This window comes from Centruroides sculpturatus, unplaced genomic scaffold (genome assembly GCF_000671375.1).
Source record: "Centruroides sculpturatus isolate CEXI.00-Female unplaced genomic scaffold, Cexi_2.0 scaffold375, whole genome shotgun sequence".
In the NCBI taxonomy this organism is placed as follows: Eukaryota; Metazoa; Arthropoda; class Arachnida; order Scorpiones; family Buthidae; genus Centruroides; species Centruroides sculpturatus.
This window is the reverse complement of record NW_019384589.1, coordinates 195,056-218,337: the sequence shown is the minus strand read 5'-3', so window position 1 is coordinate 218,337 and position 23,282 is coordinate 195,056. Positions and strand designations below refer to the sequence as shown.

The window sequence follows — 23,282 nt, the reverse complement described above, 5'->3', positions numbered from 1 at the left end:
TTCATCAGATTGTATCTGATATTTAATTTTTAAACATTTTCCTCGACAAAAGTAAGAAAATAAATAAATAAAATCAAGTAAAAATGTTAACAACTTTAACTTAACAGCATCCAGTTACTTAAATATAAAAGTCTAGGAATGAGTTGTGTAACTTTCCGGAAAAAAAAAAAAATTAAAATTACGTGTGGTGCCATCTGTTACTAGGTTTTATTATAAAAGTTTTATATTATTAATTATTATGAAATGACAAAAATTTTAATTTTGAAAAATTGTAAATGATAATAACGATTAACTCTAATGGAGATTTGAAACACGATCCCCTCTATCTCTCCTAACTGTCGATGTTTAACTACCAAAATTCAACAGCATTAATACTCCTAATACATAAACCTTCCTGCAAAATTTCAGAAGTTTTTTGACAAATGGAGCAGGAGTTATTAATAAATTAAAAAATTAAGGTTTAAAGTGGGTAAACCAAATCGCCCTTTCTCTTTCTCTTTTCTATTTTCTCTTTCACTCTTTCTCTTTTTCTCTCTCATGCACACATACATCTACACGCACCTATATACACACACATACGTACTCTCTCTCTTTCTCTATTACTTCACTCTTCCCTTTTTTTCTTCACGCAATCTTTCATCTCTTTTCGCTCCACTCTTTTCCGCCCCCTCTTTCCATTCTCACCATTCCTACTTTTTTCTCTCTCTTTTACTTATTACTTTTCTCACTTCTCTTTCTCCTATCCTTCTTTCTCACTTCTGCACGCTCCCATTTCTCTTTTTCTCTTTTACCTTTCTTACTTCCCTTTCTCCTTTCCTTCTTTTTCACCTCTGTATTCGCCCTCTTCCCTTTCTCTATTTTCAATTCATTTACTTCTTTTTCTCTCTTTTCAACTCTCTTTCTCCTATATTTCTTTCTCACTTCTGCACTCTCCCACTTCTCTTTCTCTATTACATCTCACTCACTTCCTTCTCTCTCCTCTCTCCTTCTTTTCTTTTTCTTTCATTTCTCATTCTTCCTTCTCTCTCTTTTTAAAATTCATAAAAACTTTGTAAGTAATTTTTAATTAATAATTATTTTTAATTTTTAAACGTATTTCTATAATTAAAGAAAATTAATAATAAATTAGGTTCGATGATACAGAGTGGCTGACGTAAGTTACATCAAACGAAATTATAATGTTCAAAAACGTAATTATAGCGTTGATTGATCAGCATTTAATGATTTATAATTAATTAGAACTTAATTAGCTTCATTAAATTAAGCGATTATTTTTGATAAAGAAGATAATTATAAAAATAAGATCATTATCTTCTTCCTCTTCTTCTCATAATCGCATCTTAAGAAGACGAAGCAAAAAAGTAAAGATTTTTAATGTTTTTTTTATAATTATATTTAACTTTTTAATACTTTTTTCTGCTAAATTTTGTAATTTACTACATTTTATTTTATTATTTTGTAAAAAGTAGCAGAGATATAAGCTCAGAAACATTCCTAAAGGTATAATAATAATATTAAGGGAAGGGAGGGCAGGAGGGAAGGTTTAACTTTATAATGTAAAAAAAAAAAAAAACATAAAACAACATAATATAAAGCTTTTATTTTATGTCTGTTTAGATGTTTATATCCTCAATTAATTAGATAAATTGAAAACAGAAATCAAAATAATTGGGCGCGGGTAACATGAAAACAATTCCATCTCGCCCAAATGACCATTGCCAATAATAATATCAACGCTTTAAAAATCCTCGAATTTTTTTCCTCTTTAAATATCAGTTCATTCAATCTATCCCTAATAGTTACTTTGTATAAAAGCAAAATGGTAATATTTACCTTGTAGTTATAAATAATAACACTGCAAAAGTTTAATGCTTGAGTAATAATCTGCTGCGAAATAAGAAATACTTGAACACGTCATTTGGTGGCACCAACCGGTCTGAATCGCCGTTCCTAAATACAAGATATCCGGGTGTCTCTGTGTGCATGGAGTTCGGGTGCTTCGTCGCGCGGTTCGGAGTGGGTAAGTAGTTTCCATCTTGCCCACCCCTTCCATCTTGCCCTCCCTTTCCCTAATAATAACAAAATTATAAAATTATTATTGTAATTTATTTATATACCATTAGTCGTGAGTTCAGACCTCTCTCACTCTTCTATCCCTTTTCATTTTTTCCTGTCTCTCCCTTCTTTTTCCTCCCTTCATCACCTTTTCTCCTTTTCTTCTATTTCTCTTTCTCCCCTTTCTCTAACATCCATAAATGGAGACTTTCGGGGGAAAACCTGGATTTTTTTCAATTATTGTATTATAAATAGTATTTTCTGATGATTATTTTTCTTATATACACTAAGATCAAGACAGAAATCACGTAGTTTAGTTAGTATTTAATTCGAACCCACGACATTTCAGATACAAATTGCGATGGACATTTACGGTATTTTTGCTGTAATAAATCCTGAAGTATTACATAAAGAGATTTAAAATGAATTATTTAATAAAAGAAAGTCTTGAATTCAGACCCTACTTACTACCAACCATGAAAACATTTATTTTGAGCTCATTCTTCACACGAATGCTTCAATTGTAAGAAATTATTTCTTCATGAAATATGAGCTAAATTTCTGATTTATTTATTACGATTTTAATTTTTAATGTATAACCGAAATAATTAATGATAGAGAAGATTACAATTTATTCATTAAGCTTACTTTACCTATTATTTCATTTATTCATTACCTAACCACTACGTTATTCATTTATATTAGCAAAGATTTCAAGTTAAACTATGTTAATTGCAAATGATTTCTTGTACAAAACCAATAATATAAATTTAGTTTAACATAATTTTAATTATTGTATGAACGGAAATGAACATATTCTCATAGTTTAAGATTGTCTTAGATGAGAGAAATCCCATAAGTTATGGTTGAGACATTTGAAATTAGTGGTTACATACCGTTTCGCGGTGAATGCTGATTCTTTTTAAGTCCTTTTTGGGTCCTCTGATCCAAGTTTTTAGATGCATTATATAGATATAGATATAAAGCAAAAATACTAGTAATGAGCAACGTGTTGAGGTGCCTAAGAAAGTGTGCCCATCAGTTGCTGAGTGGTTAATCTTAAGAGAAAATCAGTTCTATCTATTAGTGGTCATGTACAACACAGTATGCAGCATAGTATTATCTTGTGTATAAATTTGTACATTTGCTTCCATAGTGATTTCCTCATGGAACCAAAAAATACTTCTCGTAATTAATTACACATTAATATCAGATGGCAGCGCCTGTTACTTCATTTCCAAGCACCAATGCTTGGAAACGAAGTAACAGTATCACTTTATATACACGACACACGTTTACATATTAAACAAAACCCTATTTTCTTGTTTAATACGAGATATTATCGGTTACTAAATCGATTTTATGGAAGAAGTATCGATTACTGTTGATTAGAGACTTCTGCTATCATTTATCTTGTTTCTCCTCGCATCATCCAGAAGAAACTTTAGCAAGTTTTCACATACAAAACATGAAAATAAAATACAAATTTTAACAAATAATTCGTTAAAATTGTAATTTACCGTTCAATTAATTGCTAATTAACGTTACATTTTATCAAATAAATATAATTAAATAAAATTAGAAGCAATTCCTTAATTATAACTCCTAGATTTTGTTACAGATCATACAATTTGTGACATGTAAGTTTACAAAGTCAATTATTGACTTTGTAAAGTTATATGTTGTAAATCGTGTGATGAGTATCGACCTTGCAATCTACTTGTTAACTTACTTTAAGCACTAGAAAGTAATGAAACATGTTCGAGATCCTCTCTACCACCATAAATCAATGAGAGTAAACACTTTTTTCCCTAGATTTCTTCTGCAATTATCTAGTATCTTTAATGAAAAACTCATTTCTTATCCTCCCTGGACAATTACTTTTATCATATTTTTGTTACAGACAAAGTAAGTTATTAAAAAAATAACACTGTAAGTGATAAGATAAGTCTGTTTACTTAAGAACTAATGCAGTAATTGTAGTAAATATAACTTACTAATGATTATAGTGTCAGTAAATTATGCATAAAATGCATGTGACACATGGCTAATTATGTTTAATTTTAGTAATTTAATTGGAAGTATTTTAGAAGTATTTACAATGAAATCGGTGTACGATATATTGTAAGAAAGAGAGTCTTTTGGGGTACACTTGAGCAGCTGAACCCTCTTCTGTCTTTAAAACATTTTACTATCTGAGACATATTGTTTCTTTTCTGCATCCTTCTGAAGATTTTTGGGCCTGGAACATGGCATGAGGATAATCTATTAGCCTATACACAAGTTTGACAGACCCTGTGACAATTGCAAGGTGTGTACCAGGCACCAAATCTTGTATATATGATAGTTATCTGAACCCTCTCCTTGACGTATATTATGCTTCACATTAGTCACGTGTGAAAGTAAAAAAAATGGCACGTGTTATTGCATGCAACCGTATCGAAATGAATTGCATATATACGTTACTCACGCCATACACGCATTCGAAAATAGGAAGTGATTTATCAATCACCCTGTATTATAAATTAGGTTACGTTGTATATCCTTTTGAGGTTCCAGTTTAAAATACAATATACAATATTAACTTGGCTACATGTATGAAGTGAAAAGTAGTAAAAGGTATTAAATTGTTTGATTATTGAGCTGTATTGCACTTATACATTCTCACTATCGCCAGTTTGTATGTCTGTGTGTATTTCCTTAAACACAAAAACGAATTGGATAGATGGAAATCGATAAGGAAAGCTTAGCAGATAGAAATCCCAATTAATTATACACGAACTTCCGCTCTGGACCGGATGTCACATGATTATTTTTAAATTAAAAGAGGATTAAAACTTGAGGTCTAGTATTGTGACGATTCACAATAAATAGTTCTTATATTAATTCTGTATATTTTAAATAAATATATTCAATTTTTCTAGAAAATAGCACTTGAATATTTATTAAATCAAACAAGAAAATAACGTAATAATAAACATTAATATTAATGTTTTCTACATAAAATTTTCTTTTTACGTCATACTTTTCTAAGCGTGTCAAAAGTTTCGTTAAGTATTTTCAAATGATATCATAAATTATTTATATTTATAAGAAAGGATAATATAAAATTTAATATTAACAAAGGCACAGAAGAGTGCAGAGTCTCTACAATGAAGATCTGATTAAAAATAAAACAGTGACAGCATTATCCAGGTAATAAAGAAAACTAGACTGTGATAAGCTGGTCATGTGGCTTCTCTTGACTAGACTAGGCACATACATCAGCTCCTTAAAGGCACACCAATAGGGAAGTAATTTCGGGATATGCCAGAGCAATATCTCGAGAATTCAGGTGTTATACAAACGTAAGCCTGAGAAACACCACGTGACTAACTACCATGTTTTAACCACTCTATCAGTTGTAGTCTCATGATCTTTAAGTATACGTAATGTATAATTAATGTAATGTTATTAAGTCTGTTATAAATAATATGACTGCTGTATACGTGTACAGATCTGTATAGATCTTGACCCTTCTTATCGAAAATACAGCATTTATTTAAAGACAATTCATCAGTCTCTTTATATAATAACCTTTATTTATTTATTTATAGACCCTAAAATATCATTAGACATTAAAAAAAAAGGAATTCGAACTGATGATAAATACGTAAAATTACGTGAAATATTAAACTTAAATTTCTATTAAATTGAATAAATAACAATTAAAATAATACAAAATATTAAATGAACGTTATTTAGAAATTCTATAAATAATATTTAATATTTAATTTAAAAAAAAAGGAATGTGAGAATATGTTGAATTAAATTCATTGAAAGTCAACATTTCTTCCAGAAAATTCAATTCTGTAGAGAATAGAACTTCGAAAAAGTGATAATAAGTATTTATAGGATTTAGTTAAGCTTTTCTAAATTCTAGTTTAGTATGAGTATTAAAAGAAGTATATATATATAGATAATGGGGTATTGAAGATATTAATTTTGTATTCTTTATATACATTCGTTACATTACCCAAGCTCTAAAACTACAATTATATCGTGTTTGATATATTGTTATTGGCTATCGTACGTAATTTATTTTTTTTCTGTCCTAAATACTATTTTATTCTGTTACTTTATGTATTTACTTTTACGTACTCTATGATTAACATTATTTACTTTATATTTTTTCATTCACATTATCTGCTCAGTATCCTACTGGGACCTTCTCTGCTCTTTCTTATCCTCTCACTCTCTTCTTTCCTTTAGTGTATACCTTTGAATAGACTCTACAATTCAATAGCATCACAGATTGAGATCAGAGAAAAGAAGGAAAAAATTTTGTAAATAATTCAAGCACTTATATAAATGAATATTTATGTATTATGTAGTTAATGCGAATATTATCAATGTAACAGAAAAAAAAACATGCAGTGTATATGTACTAAAGTGGATTTAAAAATCTTTAGAGGGGGTGAAGAAAGAAAAAAAGTACGCCTTTACAGGTGTTTACTCAGGAGAAACCTCTAGAATGGAGTGCAGCTGCATCCCGTGCAACTCCCTAAATCCTCCCCTGTATATTTAAATACACAGTATTTTTTGAATATTTAAGTTTTTCTCATTATCATACGAATTGCAAAAACTTCTATTATCAAGCTTTTAATCAGTAGTTCTCATTGTTAATGTCTATTGATTTGATTTGTAAAAGTTTAGGCAAGGAAAATAATATTTTTTTTTTATTTATAAACAGGTGGCGCTAATATAGAATTATCTAAAGCAGCGCTGTCTCTCTAGCGCCACCAAGCGACTAATCGGTTAAAGTTGTTGGGTTGATAAATTACTAGATATCATTTGGTATTGAATGATAAGAAATTCTTATTCTCTATTAATTAATATAGGAAGGGGATTAATGGAAATAAGGGAACTTCTTGTTTAAAAGGTTATAATCCTACAAATAATTTTAAAGTGGCGCCATCTGTTATGATTTTATACAATCTCTTAACCGAATTTATCAATGGATATTAATGGTAATTACTTATTATTAATAGTGAATTCGCCTTAATTTATTATATAATTTATGGTAGAGGATGATGCCATTAAAATTTTTACTAACTTAATTTGTAAGTTGAGCATTAGTTTTATTTTTAAATACAATTAATTATTATTAATCATTATTGTGAGCTTGACCGAACTCATGATGGATATGGAAAAAACGCCTTCCTACACTTTATGGTTGTTGTTAACATTGATATTTCTTTAATTTTTTTTTTATATTTTAAGGCATAGCAAATGAAAATTCTTCGGTCGATTTACTTAGAAATGAAACAAATTAATCTTCTCGAATGTTTACACTTGTACTTGTTTGTGGGTTAGCGCCTCGCCAACAGACTGGCCACGGTCAGATGGCCCATGTGTAAATTCTTCTTTTTCATGTGCCATGTCAATTCACCCTGACGTTGGCGATTAACCTAGCGCAGGTTAATTGTTGATTAATTTTGCGCGAAAGTGATTCCTGGGGGAAATGAGTATCAGAATGGTTCCCCCTCGCCTTCTCTGGATATTCGGTGTTATGAGAAGGAGGAATGTCTTCATGGAGGTCTTTTTAAGGGTAACTGGCACCTATTTATGTTTCAAAGAGGTGAAGAAAACACTGAAAACTCCTCGTCCTGGCGAAGCACGAACTTACGACCGTACTCCCAGTGTTCAGAGAACAGAAACGCTTCACCACTGGTGGGCCACGTGTAAATTAGCGAAGGATAATTTACAAAAATGTAATAAATTACCATATTGCGTGTCTTCTTATTGATCGGTTTTTAAGTATAATTTTAAGTATAAAGATTATTTTACGTTCAAATTAATTATTTTAGTTTTTTCCACCCTGTTGGAATCAGCAAGAGTTTTTCAGTCATGACCATCGTGAGTTAGGCCAGATCCCAAATTGGGATACTGAGGGATGAGGGGTGGGTCTCTTGTGAAATAATATATTTACTTATAATTATTATAATTTAATTTTTGTATATTGTTTTTCATAGAAATTCCATCAGACATGTAATTATTTTGAACTTCAACTATTGGGTTGTAGAATAACAACAGTGATGCCTAGTGATGAAGAAGATAGAAGAGGATAAATTCTGATGAGAAAACAATCCCTTTTATCCACAATAATGGGACAACATTATTCATCAATCCTTTGTATTTCTTTATTTTTTCAGGTAATATAGAACAATTTAGAAATGTTTTATTGTAATAACTGACAAAAATTAAATGTACATAAGTAAATTAAGTATACATTTATAAATATATTTTATTATATTTAATATTAATTGAATGCAATCATAGAACTTCTCTTTATAACTAAAACAATCACTTTAATTGTAATATATATGCCTAATTTCACCAATAAATCTGTTTTTCCACCCCTCAGACCCTACCTCTTTTAGTTAAAATGGCAAGAGGTGATGTAAATATTGCAGCTTCTAATAATATCTACTGTCGAACCGAAAGGAAAATTAAATTGAATTATGTTTCTTATCGTTACGACACTTGTGCAAGATGTTACGATTACTTACCCGACTGGATATTTTTTAATATAAGCTTCAAGTTTGTGTAAGTTTATTTGGGTATTGTATGGCACTATAAGTCAATATTTACACTTAAAGAATCCTTGTTTCTCTAGGTATAAGGGCGATGGATATTTATATGATACTAAAGATAATACACGATATTTACCCGATCCGAACAATAAGAGTAACCCAATTCTGTCCACGTTTTCATCGAAAAAATTCATTGAAAAATGGGTAGAGTGTTGTCAGGCTGCACTTAATTGTTGTGAAGAAATGGTAAGGAATCCAATGGAGTTTAATGGTAGGTGTACAATACCCATATTAAATTATATATTTCAATTTAAATTATTCAATTATATTTATTAATTGTATGCAGGAATCTATTGTCCGAGAACTTGGGATGGTTGGCAATGTTGGCCTGATACTCAAGCGGGAACTAACGCTGTTGCACCCTGTGCCAAACATGTTTATTTTAAAAGTGAACCTCCTGCATGCCCACGTAAATATATCGTATAAGCGTAACATTATTCAAGCCTCATTTAAAAGAAATTTGACAACCAATGGGCAGTGTCAGATTTATGTTTAGTGTGATCCTTAAGCAGAAGCACCGAAGAGAACTTGTAAAATGTGCTTTTTATGATGAGATTCTAATTGAATTGTATTGATGGAAGAAAACAGAGCAACACATGGGTGATCAGCTAATGGGGTGTTTTTGTGGAAAAATAAGTGTTAGACACGTGGAAATTCACATGGCTAATGTTTTGGTCAAGTGCAAACCTGTGATCTACCAGTGTTCAATGGTCTTATCCACCCGGCCACTGAAACGTTCAAGATGAGGTTTGAAATGACGGCCTAAGCCATGGATTATCTATCGTATATGTAAATTCGACACTGCTCTTGGTGTAACAATTGTACCACAACTGTAGTTAGTACTTAGTGACTTAGTTTATTATGATATAAATGTTAATTGTTAAATTAAAATTAACTATAGGTTACGCAATAAAAGAATGTTTGCCCAATGGTACTTGGTATGTCAACAATGAATATAATAACGAATGGACCAATTATGGAAACTGTGGACGTGTTAATGTATGTCTCTATATGTAACTTTTTTAAAAAATTTCTACAATAATAGGATTCATAATAGGATCAATAGGACAATAATAGGATCAATTCATTTAGGAAGTTAGAAGATTGCTGTACTTTCACATTATCACATACGCTATTTCAATTGTTTTTCTGATCCCCGCATTAATAATATTCATGATCTATAAGTAAGTCTATCAACTTATGTATTATTTATCTGATTTTAGTGAGTATAACAAATAAATTTCTTCTACAGACAATTGCAAGTACACCGAATAACAATGCACAAGAACTTATTCGCTTCTCTATTTCTGAATGGTATTTTTGTAATTTTATTCAAGTCTATTGTTATGCTGGACGAACTTGACAGCACTACCGAAGAAAATACAATTCTGGAAACTAACGAGGTTAATTTATGAATTTTATACACAGGGTTGCCAGAATTGAACTTTTCCTATTCAAAGCAGTCTGTAGCCGTAACCAACAGGCGTATTGACTCCAAAATTTGTATACAGACTATGAAAAGTATGCTGAAAACAATTTTACATTGAGCAAACATTGAGCAACATTCTTTACAACGATAAACAGTTTGTGTACAAGGCATGCCCCTTGATCAAGTACTACTTTACTATACAAATTTTGGTGTCAATACACTTATTGTTTGAAGCTTAAGAATGCTTTGAATAGAGGCAATTTAATTATGGCTACTCTGTGTTATATTGAAAAATTCTCTATATGTATTTAAGTTAATGCTATTGTATGTAATTTTAGGTAGGGTGTAAAATATTGTTAGTCCTGACAAAATATTTTCGTATGACCAACTACATGTGGATGCTTTGTGAAGGATTTTACTTACATAAACTAATTGCTGCGGCTTTTGCCGAGCAGAAGAGTCTTATAATGTTTTACCTGATTGGATGGGGTATGTATTAATTTCTTCAAAATGACTAAAGGATCATTTACCTTATTTATAAAACGTCATGTATATACTTTATAATTAGTTTTTCCTGCTATACCAGTTTCTATTTATGTGACATTAAGGAAGATATATTCAGATGAGAGGTGAGTATTTCAATAAACCTTGATATAAACATTATTAATTTAATATTTGAGATGATACCGTTGGCCCTCGATATAACGGATATAGCGATTGTATATTGTATCTTATTTATAATCAAGTTTACACGAGGTAGCAGCCTGTGTTGTAATAGGAGGAAAATTAATATTATCTAATATCTTGTTCTTCTTGTCTGGGCATTGGGCACTGACTAAATGGTCCCAAACGTTTCCAAAAACTGTATAGGGGAGAAGAAACGAGAACTGATAAAGTAATTATGAAGAGGATGTAGATGAGAATGGAGAGAAAGCTAATATGGCGAATTGGAGAGGAAATGAACGATGAGATGAGATGATTGGTGCGAAGATGCTGAAGAGTACATGATAATGAGAGATTACCTGCGAGGAGAACATTAAGCAGGGATGTTAAGAATAATTTAAAACTGCTTAATAACAATCACAATTTAATATTCTTAATTACGATAATTTTACTAAATTGAGTAAAATAGAGGGTCAACACTGTTTAAAACCACGTCAATAAGCATTTATTTCAATTATTCGCAGGTGTTGGGCAATCCCAGAAGAAACGTACGAATGGATAATGAATATACCTAATTTATTAAGTCTTCAAGTATATCCAATTCTTTTTATAATAATTATTATAGAGAATCATAAACTAAGTTTTAAAAAATATATATATTTTTTTTAGTTGAATTTAGCATTTCTCTGTAATATCATCAGAGTTTTAGTTACGAAACTTCGAGCCACTCATGCAAATGAACCAAGCCAATATAGGTAATATTCAAAGAATAATTAAACATTTATTCTTTCAATAAAGAAACGAATGTATAAAATCTTAAAATAACTTTTATTTTATGTAGGAAAGCCGTTAGAGCGACATTAATTTTAGTTCCATTATTTGGCGTCCATTTTATTCTTGTGATATATCGTCCACAGTCTGGAAAATGTGAAATTTTAGAAGCTTATACATACATTAGTCATGCTATGGATGGATTACAGGTATGAATAAATTACATGTTTTAATTACATATAAATTTACACATGTGATAACTCTTGCAGGGCTTGCTAGTTGCTGTAATATTCTGTTACATTAACGGAGAGGTAAGATAACTTTGATATAAGTATTCAGTTTAATTATTATTTCATGTATAAAGTTGAAAATTTAAGTATTTTCAATACGTAATCTTAAATTTTACATAGAGTATAGTGTTAAAAGGAATGATATTATGAGAATTTATATATAAAATTGAATATTTTTAAAATTTTCTTTGATGTATACTTTACAGGTCGTCTATTTATTAAAAAGATCGTATCAAAGGTATAACCTTCGTCAAGGAGGAGAAAGTAGAATTTGGAGTAGCATAACCATGAAGCGAATGTCTACAACGACTCACATATCATCTGTAGGAGAAACTCAGCTACCAAAAAATCGTATGGAATTCGTGAAAAAAACCTCGTGTTAATAGTTTTATGTGTAAATAAATATTACATAATTAATTTATGTGTTTGGAACTAATATTATACTTCTTCACGGTTTCTTATTTGTCACACTCTCGTGGAATTTCTGTTGTAGATGGCTTTCTTCCACTTTACTCCCTTTCTTTGCTATATTCCTATTAATTTCAAGATCCTCCATATCTTCATGCATAAATTTAACCATTGTTCTGTCGTGATCCTTTTCTCCTCCTTCCTAGATGTTCCATTTTCATCTTAAGTAATCTGAACCACCGCAATCTCACTCTAATTTTAAATTTTTCTCTACTTTAAATGTGTTTATAAATACTTCAAACAAGAGCTTCAGTGCCAATAGTGCTTGCTTTTGGCACTGAAGCTCTTGTTTGAAGTAGTTACTTCTCTTCAAGCAGAGGAATCGAAATTGATTTCGCTTCAGGTGCAAATTACCATCAAACCGGGAATGATGATTAACATTAAAAACATTTTTTTACAATTTATTAATTAATTTATGAATGAATATTTCGGCGATAAAACAAGATATAGACAATACGTAACCCATAAATAGTAGAGCCAGAGGACTCAAGATATCGTTTAGCATTAATGGCCGTATTCCATTCTTATCAGCGACTTTACTAACAGTTTCTAAACCAAAATCTTTATTCGTCAAGCCGGCATCGAACATGCGAGATATTCTGTAAATGATTATAAAACGTTATTGTAATCTTATAAAATTTATAAACAATTAGAAAATCCTTACATGTTATTGAAATTCTTTACGTATGGAAAACCTTTTCGGAATGCGTATGCCTTTGTGAATGTTTCAAATGAGTCGGAAGATAAGAGAAAATTTTGATATCCATATTTCTTCATCACTTGGTTAATTCCAAATTCGTCCAAGATGTATGCAAAGCGACCTTCTAGAACCTTTCTGATTCCCTCGTCGACAGGTAAACGATTATCGTTATCTTTTATGTGATGTCCTAATGATACAGTAGATTTTGACTTTGTTTTCTGTAAGACATACAATATATTGTGACGTAAAATATATTATATAAGGTAGCCGTAATTAAAGTTTCCCTGCTTAGAGTACCCTCTAACTGTAAGAAAGAAAACAACAGAAACATACAGAAAACACATTTATCCGTTGTTCAAATGATATGACTTCTGAAGAGGCTGCTTACTATTGTAAGAAATGTTACTTAATGTGTACTCCATTGTTCAAGTGTGTACTCTTTTGCTTGCAGTGGCATTAATGTCATTGTTTTCATTAACTTTATTCTTAATGTCCAAAAAATCAAATTAATACACCCCTATATCATTTCAAAGTTGGTCTTCCCTATAGTGTTTTCTTTCGTGTATTTTCCTTACATAATCAGTTTGGTGTTATATGCAGAGGGTTACGAATAAGAATGCTTTAATTATGGCCACCTTGATAAAGTATATTAAAGGTTTAGTTACCTTAGTCTATTATTGTAATATTATAAGTAAGTGTTAAGAGATAAAATCAGGGGAAATTATGGTTTATGATTGATTCTACTTACTAAGAGAAATCCATGAAAAGAGTTTTGCTTCATGCATCCACATGAAAATTCTCCTTTCTGTACAGCATCTGCTAATTCTTCTACAGTTCGTGGTACTTTTTCAAATGTTGGACAAGTCATAAAAGACATGAGTGTTCCACTATAACTGGATATCAACACTACTATAGATAATAACCAGACAGAAAGAATTAATCTGGATGGAAATCTAACAACTGCTCCCAAATTTCCACCTGAAGCAATATAAAAACAATCATTGTATTAATTAATTAATTAATTTTCTTAACCTTCTTGCAAATTCTTACCTGTATTTGCAAATGTACCAAAGAGATACCAGAATACATTCATTCTACTCCACGTCGGTTCAGTTTCCTCAAAAATGGCATCTTCTTGTAATACTTTATGTAAAATGTAACCGCATAAAATTAGTGTTATAAATGTAACTAGCCACAACTGTTAAATTGAAGAAAATTTGTGTTAATTCCTTGCGAATATTTTAAAGAAATTCATCCGTATTAATTTCACTTACTTCGAGTTGAAACGGTTTAATCAATGATGTCCAATTTGATAATTTTTCTGGTTTCTTCACGATGAATATCATTTTTACGAATACAACATGAGAAGAAAACTGCATATGTTGGAAATTAGTGAATGATAAGAAGACAGTAATGAATGCAATATCAGCTTTCTGTAATTTTTCAAAGCATGCCATCAAGTAAGTATCTTTAAATCTGATTCAGTTCTTAGTTTTATATATTAAGAATTTAAAAAAATCATATAAAACAGGCTAGAAATCGGTTTTACTTTAAAATAATATTAATTCTGAATATTAAACTTATATTTGGCGTAATGATTATGTACAAAATGATTGGGCAAACCTCGAAAGTACATTGCAAACCATGAGAAATCTTGCCAATTCCGGCAGAACAAAGAGCAAAAATAGTTCGAACATGCAGGAGATTGCCCCCATGGAGGCTTTTTTTACGGGAAACTGGCTTTTTTTATGTATTATACTAAAAGAAACCTGAAAAATTCCATAGAATCTGTTGGTAAAGCACGAACCCATGACGTTTCAGTGGTTTTATTTACTTAACTACTGGTAGGCGAATTTAAGAGGTGAACAAAAAGCCCTACTAAATCGCGGTTTTATTATATATTTAGTAACGTTTGATTTTAATTTTAATTAATATTGAAACAATTCTCATTTAGGTTCATAATTTTTATCATTAAAACTTACTTTATTAACGATTTGTTCCAATACTCCAGTCCAATTCCCAGTTTTTGATGATTTTGACCCAAACTTTGGTGATATCGGTTTAATTAGTTCATATCTGCAAAAAGATATATTAATTAAACTTGCGTATAATTATATATATTATAAATCTGGAAAAATAAATTGTAGGGGAGATCGGGGCAACTTCGGCATGCGGGGCAAGTTTGTCAAGCGCTTTTTTTTAAAAACAAATTAAAAGGAGACTTTGGTTATAGGTTAGGCAGTTGAGTTTTATTGGTGGCTTGTTGAGTGTAGTGTTTTTATTGTTCTCCAACAAGCGTAGTTGAATTATCAAGCAAATTTTCATTTTCGTTCAATTCCATATAATATTTTTTTTTTCATTTATATTGAATTGGCAGGTTTTGTTATAATTCCATGATAACGAAAGTTACTTTTCCTGTTAGATAGATGTAACTTCAACTTATTCACGTGGCCAGATCATGGCTTGGCATTCTGTTCTCAGGGTTGTACTTAATGTTTCGAAATCATGACTAGCGGGGTAAGATCGGCAACATAAAGCCACATTAGAAGCAAAGGATAAAAATCAAACAGATTGTAAATGAAAACATGTTCGCATTTGTTATTCATGTATATATGTCTTTGAACTTGCATTTCGTTGTAATAATATTAAATGGGTGTTGGATTTGTATTTCTTTGTTTTAATAGTGAATTCCAACTTATACATTGTTAATAACATAATTTTATATACGTGCTATCTTGCCCCATTACTGTTGCCCCTATACCAGGGGCAACTTTAATAAAAATAATTAAAATAATTACAACTTTACAAAAAGAGAGAAGTTGCCGATCTTGCCCCTATACCCGGGGCAACTTCGTCAATTTCTGTCTTGTTGTAAAGTTGTAATTATTTTAATTATTTTTATTTCCAAACTGATTTTAACCAGTTCTATAGTAAGGTAACATTCCAATAGACAATATGCAAAGCTTTTTTTTCAGTTTACAGCAGTATTTATTACACAAAATTTAAGTAAAGCTTAACATGCCGATCTTGCCCCGATCTCCCCTATATATAGATTTAAAAAAGTATTTTACTATGTAATAACTGTGAGCACGTCTCCTAGAATTAGCATGCCTCCAGGATGCTGTGTTTCAAAAGAAAAATGCTTTTGATTTTCACCTTGTATATAAAGAATTTTAAATGGTTTTTGCGAGACGATCATAAAGAACATAAAGAAAACTTACATTTCAGAAAAAATTTCATTACATAAATATATTTATGTTTACTAAACGAAGTAATTAATAGATAAATAATGAAATACAGTAATACCTGTTTAAAACGGGTTCTGTACATAATGGAAACCAATCTAAACGAAAAATAAACCGATTTTTTAAAAATAAAATATCACTACAAGCCCAAAACCTGTCTATTGAAGGTAACGGAAGACCTATTAAAGATCAGTTATTGGCTTTTTCTCTGGGACATATATATATACAATACAGTGTCATTTAATAGGTCTTTGAAGCATAAAACTATTATATTATGCAGTCGTAAATATAAATTGTTGGTCGCAGGTTCGCACCTCATTAGCCGGATGTCAAAGTAAAGGTTCCTGTGTTTTCATTATGTCTCTAACACTTAGATATGGGACAGATTTCCATAAAAAGAACTCGAATGTCATCTCCACTTGACATATCGCCCATGCCAATTCGATGTAATCCCTGTATAAAACGGAAAGTTCTGTCGAGTTCCGTTTTAAAAAGGTTTTATTAAATTTTAATATAAATTTTACCTAAACTTTGCTTTTTGAATAACTGTATCGAACGTTTTCAATAGTTGTCCTTCATCAATTATTTTCTCATTTTTGTCAGTTTTCATGTAAAGTTTATTCTAAAAAAATAGAAAAGGATTAGATTAAACGTGCCAAACTGAAAACAATTCTCAATAAATGTTCTAATTACCTTAATACCAGCAACTCTAATTACTCTCCCCTCGTCATCATCTTCTAAAAAACGAAGTATAATTTTAATATTTTTAAGTAAAAAGCGCTTTATGAGATTTGTTTGTGGATCGAACAGCAAACTAATTTTTAATTACAGTTTCTTTCATTTAATAATAAGGGTCATTTTATTCAAAATACAGCCTGAAAACATGGCTGTATTTTGAATAAAATGACCGTTATTTAGCAGTTTAACTGTATTTTAATAGTGTTTATTATAAATTAAATTAGTTAATTAATTCTTATAAAAGATGTTTAGTACTCACGTTCTATAGGAAAAACAATTCTGAATAGGAACAAAGACATTAACAAAATTAATGTGAAGAACTGCATCTTCTACATCAGCTTCGTTGACCGTATTCATCCCACTGGTATATATTGAATACAATAGCATTAGAAAATTAAATCGCAGCATTCATACAGCAGAAATGTTTATTATTGATCACAAAGCAAGTACAGTTATAAAACATAAACTGAGTTCTTTCATTATATAGAAAGTGTGGATTGATTTCTTTCTCTCGTGATAAATATTTGAAAAAACATTTTCTATAAACTTAATTCTGTCGTTCGAAAAATATTTGCTTAATAACACAAAAGAATCAGATTTGCTTTCTGTTACATTACATTTTGGTTTGAAAAATCTATAGATGATGAAAAACTTTACAAATATAAGGCATAGAGGAGTTAATTTTAGCATTAGAATCAGGCCCACCAGTGGCCAATTAAATAAACCAAGTAAACACGAGTCGCGGGTTCGTACCTGGCAAATATGCTATCCATGAGGAATGTTTCGGGTGTTCTTCACGTGTTTAACACGTAAACAGGGTCACCATCTCATAGGAAAGTCTTTCCCGAAAACACTCCAAATTGGCACGTGTCAAATTCCACAAATAAATTTCAATTCATAAGGATCAGGTTTCTACATTAGCATTTCTCATTAATATGTAGATGGAAGTTTTGTTCCCAGTTTATACATGCCAATAAATTGTAATCTTTTCATATTAATATATATTGTGTTTCTTAAAATAAATTGTAATTCAAAAACTCCATTAAAAAGTGCGTGCGTATTATACACGATACGAATTGCGTGCAGTAAATACAGACGATATCCATTTGAATTTAAAGTTTGCTGTTGTAAAATATTTTAAATCGATCAAAACTAATTAAATTCGATAGCGACAATTCATGTTTACAGGTTTCGTAGTAGAATTAAAATACATGTTTCTTGCACTAATACAAAACATTAAAAATGTCCGTTAGTCTTGGTGGAATATGGCAAAATAACACGCATGCCAATCTACCAAGATGGAGTGTCTCCCGGGAAAAATTTCCTATAAGTAAACACCAGTTTACGTGTTAAACAAAGGGACAAAATCCGGAATATTTCACATTACTTGCTTATTTGTTAGGCACGAACCCGTGAGTGGTGGTGTTTAGTAGATCCATAATGCAAAACGTGGGTGATCTGCCAAGTGAAGTTGCCTCTCGAGAGGGCTTTCTCTATTTAGATGTTAGACATAAAGAAAATTTGTAAAATTCCGTTTGGCCAGCCCGCTAGTATGGTGCTAACTGCGTGAAACCTGTTTGAACATTGGTGGGCAAGTACCATTATGAGTTTTATTTATGGAAAATGTTTCTGGTTTGAAACAAATATGCTAAACTAGATACATAATGAGACACGTGAAGGTAGTTGTAAAGGATGTACTCGTACATAAAATTCCAATTTACATAACTTTTGCAGAAATTATTATTACCCCATTGGAATATCAATAAATATTCTCCACCACTTAAAATTTTCTGTAGTGTTCCTTTCTAGCCCACCAATGGCCAAGTAGATAAAACCACCTAACGAAGCTGATCGTGTGTCCAAACCGTTGGAGAAGTGCGGACCCATGTTATGTGGGTTTTCTTCATGTTAATAACACCTAAATAGGAGCCAGTTTTCATCAATGACACCATAAAACATCTAAAAAATGGGGTAGGAGATCTGTGGGGATGGGTTTAATCTTTAGGCAGGAACAAATTCAATAGCAATGCATGACGAAAATAGAAAAAAAATTAGAGGCGCGGGGATTCGTAAAGGTAGGAAATTCTTCATGGATAATCATTCGGTCCTAGAATTGTACCAGAGAAATAGTTTATGGCTAAGATTATTACAACAAATCTCATAATCCGACAGATAGATATTAATTTATATTAGTCCTTACAAAATAGGTTCTTGTTAATTGCAGGAAGAGATTGACACTGCCTGACGTCGATGGAATAAAGAGAATCACTGGATCTAATTGAATCCACAGTGGCACGTTATCCAATGGGCAGAAAGGGAAATTGCCTGGAGCTTCCATCAACAGGGGATCTCAGACCAATCTTTTACGAGATATTTCCCTGAAGAAAAATGAAGATAGCATTGTATCCTTCACAGAACCCTTAATTAGAATTTACCTGGACCCTATGAAGCTATAACACGCCACTGTGAATCAGTGTGTGATCTACTATTCAGTCAGACGTCTTGCAATAGAGGGAAAAGGGGTAATTAATGCACACAGAGCGAAAAAAATAGTTTAATAATCAAGTATTAAAAACAACTGTATTCCTTGAAACTCAAAAATTTTGCAAATAAATTAAATAATTTTTGCTACCAATAAAAAGATCTTTTTAAACTGCGCTTCATGTAACTAGAAGCAGCTTTATTTTTTAATAAAAAAAGCATTGAAGCCTTCTCCATCTTCATTTCTTTAGATGTTATTCCTTAGTATTCCGCAAAACAGTATAAAGATTATTTCTGGTGTTTACTTTATTTAAATTTATGAAACTTTTATGACAAAGTCAAACATCTGAACAACGGACACTGACGGGAGCACAAATGGCAGTTGATAGGAAAATTTAAATTACAAATGGGAGGCGAAGTGGAAAACTTAAAAACCAGGTGTATCTCATTATTTAAAAGCTGTATACAACACGAAGACAGTTGTTTCGCCCCAACTGTCCACTTTTTTTACGCGTAACTCCCACTAACTTGTCTAGTAGAGCATGGGGTGGTCAAGGGTCACTTGAGAAAAAACAAGGCACTTAGTATAACATTCACAGTAGCATTTCCACATTTTTTTATTATTAAGGATACAATTTAGAGTATTTTAACAAAATATTTAATTATTACAATCTGTACAATCAGCTGTTATTTTAAATACATTTATGCAAGCAACACACGTTCGTTTTACAGTTGGAGATGATGATGATGATTTACTAGCAGTTAGCAGTGTTCTATTTTGTAATGGATGATACGTTATTTTCATTATGCACTTAATACCTTCATTGCTACTTCTCAGATATACGTTTTTTTCAGGATTCCAAACAATGCATTCTCCAAACGAAGCTATAAATTTTCTTAATTAAATATTAAAAAAAGACAAAAGCATTAAAAAAAACGTGCAAAAATAACTTACTGCCAATAACCATTTCTTCTTCATTTGGTGACCATGCAAATGAAGTAACTTCATCCAATACATTAAATATGTTAAACTTTAAACATTCTACAACTGGATATCTAATATCTAATACTTTAACCTGGTTAAAACGGACAAAAAAGTTAGCTTGAGGCTTTGTCTACCACAAAAGAAGTAAGTAACTTACATCTCTTTTAAATATAAATCCAACATAATATGGATTCTTCAATGATGTCTTCATGTCAATAATACCATCACGAAAAACTCCTAGGTATTTGGAACATGGTGTTCGTAGATCATGAAGGTAGCATTTCTTTAAATTATTGTAAGTTAGGAAACAATTCTGCAACGTGTCATCACAGAAACACATTCCTTTATGTTGTGGGCCACCGTTGTATACAATGGCTGTTGCATTATATTCGAATTCCTCACGGAAATCGATCTTTGACTGTCGCTACATTAAGTGAAGTGAAGATTAAGTTTCAAAAAGTCTCTTTAGGGATTTATACAGGAGAATTAACTTACCTGTAATGACCACAACATACATTCTCCATTTGCGTGCAATGACGCTACATACGATGGATCCCAAGGATTCCATTCACAATATACCACACGATTTGTTTTGTTTCCCTACAGAAAAATTTAAAGAGAAACCATTGCAAGAATCAATAGATTATATTAAGAAGACAGAAGGTTACGTATTAGTGAAGAGTTCATACCTCAAAAACAGTAGTTCTGAGGATTAAATCGGAGTCTGCCATTTCATAAATACATAGATCATGACCGGAAGCCATCAGTAATTCAGGATAATTTCCATTATTGTCACGAATCCAATTAGTTGACTGAATCTTAGACTCCATCTCATACACAGAAGTTTTACTTGATGTCATTTCAGCATTGTAATTCAAAATTTTTAACTGAAATTTTTAAAAATTAGTTTTAAAAAATTACAAGTAAAAGGTTTGAAAGGTCAAACAACTTACGTATTTTCGTTCCTCTATACAACCATATGCACATTTAACATCCTCCTTATTATTACAACTTAATCCTGATGTCAAGTTTGTAACTGGATTACACGAAACTAATTGTAAACGACTTTTCTCTTGCAATTTTGTTGCATATGGGGAGAATACATTATCCGATTGGGATGTGAAACACGTTCCAAAATCCTTGCGTGGTATAATATCCATTACTTTATAGTTAATTAATGTTAAAACGCATGAAATTGTGTAGCTTTTATACAAATCTGAACCGTAGAAGTGCTTTAAGGAGGACAACTGCAAGCCTACTCCAGTGTAGATGCAAAACTAATTTACATAAACACAATGTTTACAGCTGTTCATTAAGCAGCAATATAATTAGTTTTATGAAACAATAAAATACTTATTAGAATTAATTATAAAATAAAAACTGATCTTTCACTCAATTTATAGATTATTCTTATTTAGTTCTTATGTCTGATGCAACGTTAGTCAAATTAGTTGATAATCCTGCAATGTTTATTCATAATCATCTGGAAAAAATAATGGATTAATTATTTTATTATTATTTTCCTATGGATATTTTATTAAAGCAATGAATATTGTGAACAGTAATCACGTAAACAGTATTTAATTACGATTTTTGTTTCTTTACACCATTTCTTTACAGTTGACAAATTGTTGGAACATTTCTGCCCGTATGATGTACTGTACTGTTTAAATACAAATGCAGATGACTACATGATATAACGTGTTTCCACAATTGCCTGAGTGCGAATGTCTACAACAATGCAGCGATGTGTCTGTGTTTTCAACGTGGATGGTCCCAGTGCAGTGTTTTTCAAGATTTTTATAATAGTAGCACCCCCAAACTGATAATTTTTGTCTTGCTTCACTCTTACTTCTTTATCAATCGAAAGCCATTGTACTTTTCGTATTAAGTTACATGTAAGCTGTGTTATTACGCTACTGAGCACTATATTTCTCAACACCTAGTGTAGTGAAGTCCTAGTGTAATCAGAGAGCATTATTCATCCACTCTGATTACACTAAGACAGCAACGTCTCAGCATTACACTGTTATTCCGGGTGCCGACATTATTCTACCTAGTTTGTAATGTATAATATGGGTGTATTTTCTGTGAAACTGGCATCTATTTAGATATTACAAACGTGAAGAAAACCAGAAAACTTTACATGGCCAGCACATTGGTGAGGCACGAACCCGCGACCAGTGTATAGTGGTGTTATTCACTCGGTCGCTGATGGGCTTTTAGTCTTGGGCTTACGGAAATCTTTCCTCTATTGTTAAGCTGGAGTAAGGCTTCAGAAATACACCACTGAAAACGTAAACTGGAAGCCAAATCCAGAAAAATATTACGTTCCTCACGCCTAAAATTTCTGGAAAATCAGCTTTACTGCCCAAACCTTACGCTTCTAACGTCGCCAAAGCACAGCAGATACAGTTAAAAATTGACCAATGCATAATTGGTAACCGAGAACCATAAAAGAAGCCACCTTAAGCTTGAATTAGCGGAAGCTGGAATAAATGTAGATGCAGTACCACTAGTAATGTCAACTAACACTAGATGGAAAAAAAGGTTGTTAGTTTTTCATTTTATTTTTCTTTTTTACGTGCAAAACACTGAATTTACACTGAACGGTTAATGGCCATTAAGATTCAGTGAGCTTTTTGTTCTGTAAGTGTGACCGCAGCGTTATATATAATGTTGTGAATTTTTTGGAAAATAGCAGTTTTATTCACTATCTAACACACAAATAAGAGCAAATTCTCTATTGAATCTTACCGATAAACACCTTTTTGTAAACAGTCACCCTAACCTAACCTAACCATACCTTACCTTAAATCATC

General features: G+C 31.3%; 3 protein-coding genes across 3 annotated transcripts in view; 1 reads left to right on the top strand and 2 right to left on the bottom strand.

Moving 5' to 3' along the window:
* The window catches only part of LOC111624707 (calcitonin gene-related peptide type 1 receptor-like), a 14,438-nt gene extending 2,212 nt beyond the window's left edge, over positions 1-12,226 (top strand). The window contains exons 2-15 of the mRNA XM_023367615.1: positions 8,070-8,249; positions 8,462-8,643; positions 8,714-8,901; positions 8,977-9,099; positions 9,592-9,689; positions 9,783-9,874; positions 9,943-10,093; positions 10,458-10,608; positions 10,688-10,748; positions 11,307-11,373; positions 11,452-11,537; positions 11,624-11,762; positions 11,823-11,864; positions 12,050-12,226. Coding sequence (XP_023223383.1) covers positions 8,172-8,249; positions 8,462-8,643; positions 8,714-8,901; positions 8,977-9,099; positions 9,592-9,689; positions 9,783-9,874; positions 9,943-10,093; positions 10,458-10,608; positions 10,688-10,748; positions 11,307-11,373; positions 11,452-11,537; positions 11,624-11,762; positions 11,823-11,864; positions 12,050-12,226 — 1,635 coding nt within the window. The 5' untranslated portion in view covers positions 8,070-8,171. The remainder of the gene's footprint in view (positions 1-8,069; positions 8,250-8,461; positions 8,644-8,713; positions 8,902-8,976; positions 9,100-9,591; positions 9,690-9,782; positions 9,875-9,942; positions 10,094-10,457; positions 10,609-10,687; positions 10,749-11,306; positions 11,374-11,451; positions 11,538-11,623; positions 11,763-11,822; positions 11,865-12,049) is intronic.
* Positions 12,227-12,291: 65 nt separating this feature from the next.
* LOC111624705 (glutamate receptor ionotropic, delta-2-like) lies at positions 12,292-17,351 on the bottom strand. The gene is made up of 10 exons (XM_023367614.1): positions 17,254-17,351; positions 16,950-17,070; positions 16,781-16,878; positions 14,994-15,087; positions 14,286-14,444; positions 14,062-14,209; positions 13,760-13,989; positions 12,976-13,229; positions 12,769-12,910; positions 12,292-12,453 (listed from the first exon to the last, which is right to left on the bottom strand). Exons 1-10 carry the CDS (start codon positions 17,349-17,351, stop codon positions 12,292-12,294), a joined length of 1,506 nt encoding a protein of 501 aa, XP_023223382.1.
* A 2,629-nt stretch (positions 17,352-19,980) lies between these two features.
* Positions 19,981-21,708, bottom strand: LOC111624726. Its single transcript, XM_023367642.1, has 6 exons — positions 21,414-21,708; positions 21,150-21,347; positions 20,956-21,060; positions 20,618-20,884; positions 20,431-20,551; positions 19,981-20,360 (listed from the first exon to the last, which is right to left on the bottom strand). The coding sequence occupies exons 1-6, from the start codon at positions 21,618-21,620 to the stop codon at positions 20,134-20,136; spliced, it is 1,125 nt and encodes a 374-aa protein (XP_023223410.1). The 5' UTR covers positions 21,621-21,708; the 3' UTR covers positions 19,981-20,133.
* Between the last annotated feature and the right edge of the window lie 1,574 nt (positions 21,709-23,282).

Excerpts from the sequence above, each read along its gene's own strand:
- LOC111624705 (XM_023367614.1), bottom strand. The coding sequence starts at position 17,351 with ATGAATACGGTCAACGAAGCTGATGTAGAAGATGCAGTTCTTCACATT. Across the intron at positions 17,071-17,253 it reads AATTGTTTTTCCTATAGAAC|TTTGCTGTTCGATCCACAAA; the intron begins GTGAGTACTAAA and ends ATTAAAAATTAG. Across the intron at positions 15,088-16,780 it reads ATTCAAAAAGCAAAGTTTAG|ATATGAACTAATTAAACCGA; the intron begins GTAAAATTTATA and ends ATCTTTTTGCAG.
- LOC111624726 (XM_023367642.1), bottom strand. The coding sequence starts at position 21,620 with ATGGATATTATACCACGCAAGGATTTTGGAACGTGTTTCACATCCCAA. Across the intron at positions 20,885-20,955 it reads GTATGTTGTGGTCATTACAG|CGACAGTCAAAGATCGATTT; the intron begins GTAAGTTAATTC and ends CACTTAATGTAG. Across the intron at positions 20,361-20,430 it reads AGAAGAAATGGTTATTGGCA|CTTCGTTTGGAGAATGCATT; the intron begins GTAAGTTATTTT and ends GAAAATTTATAG.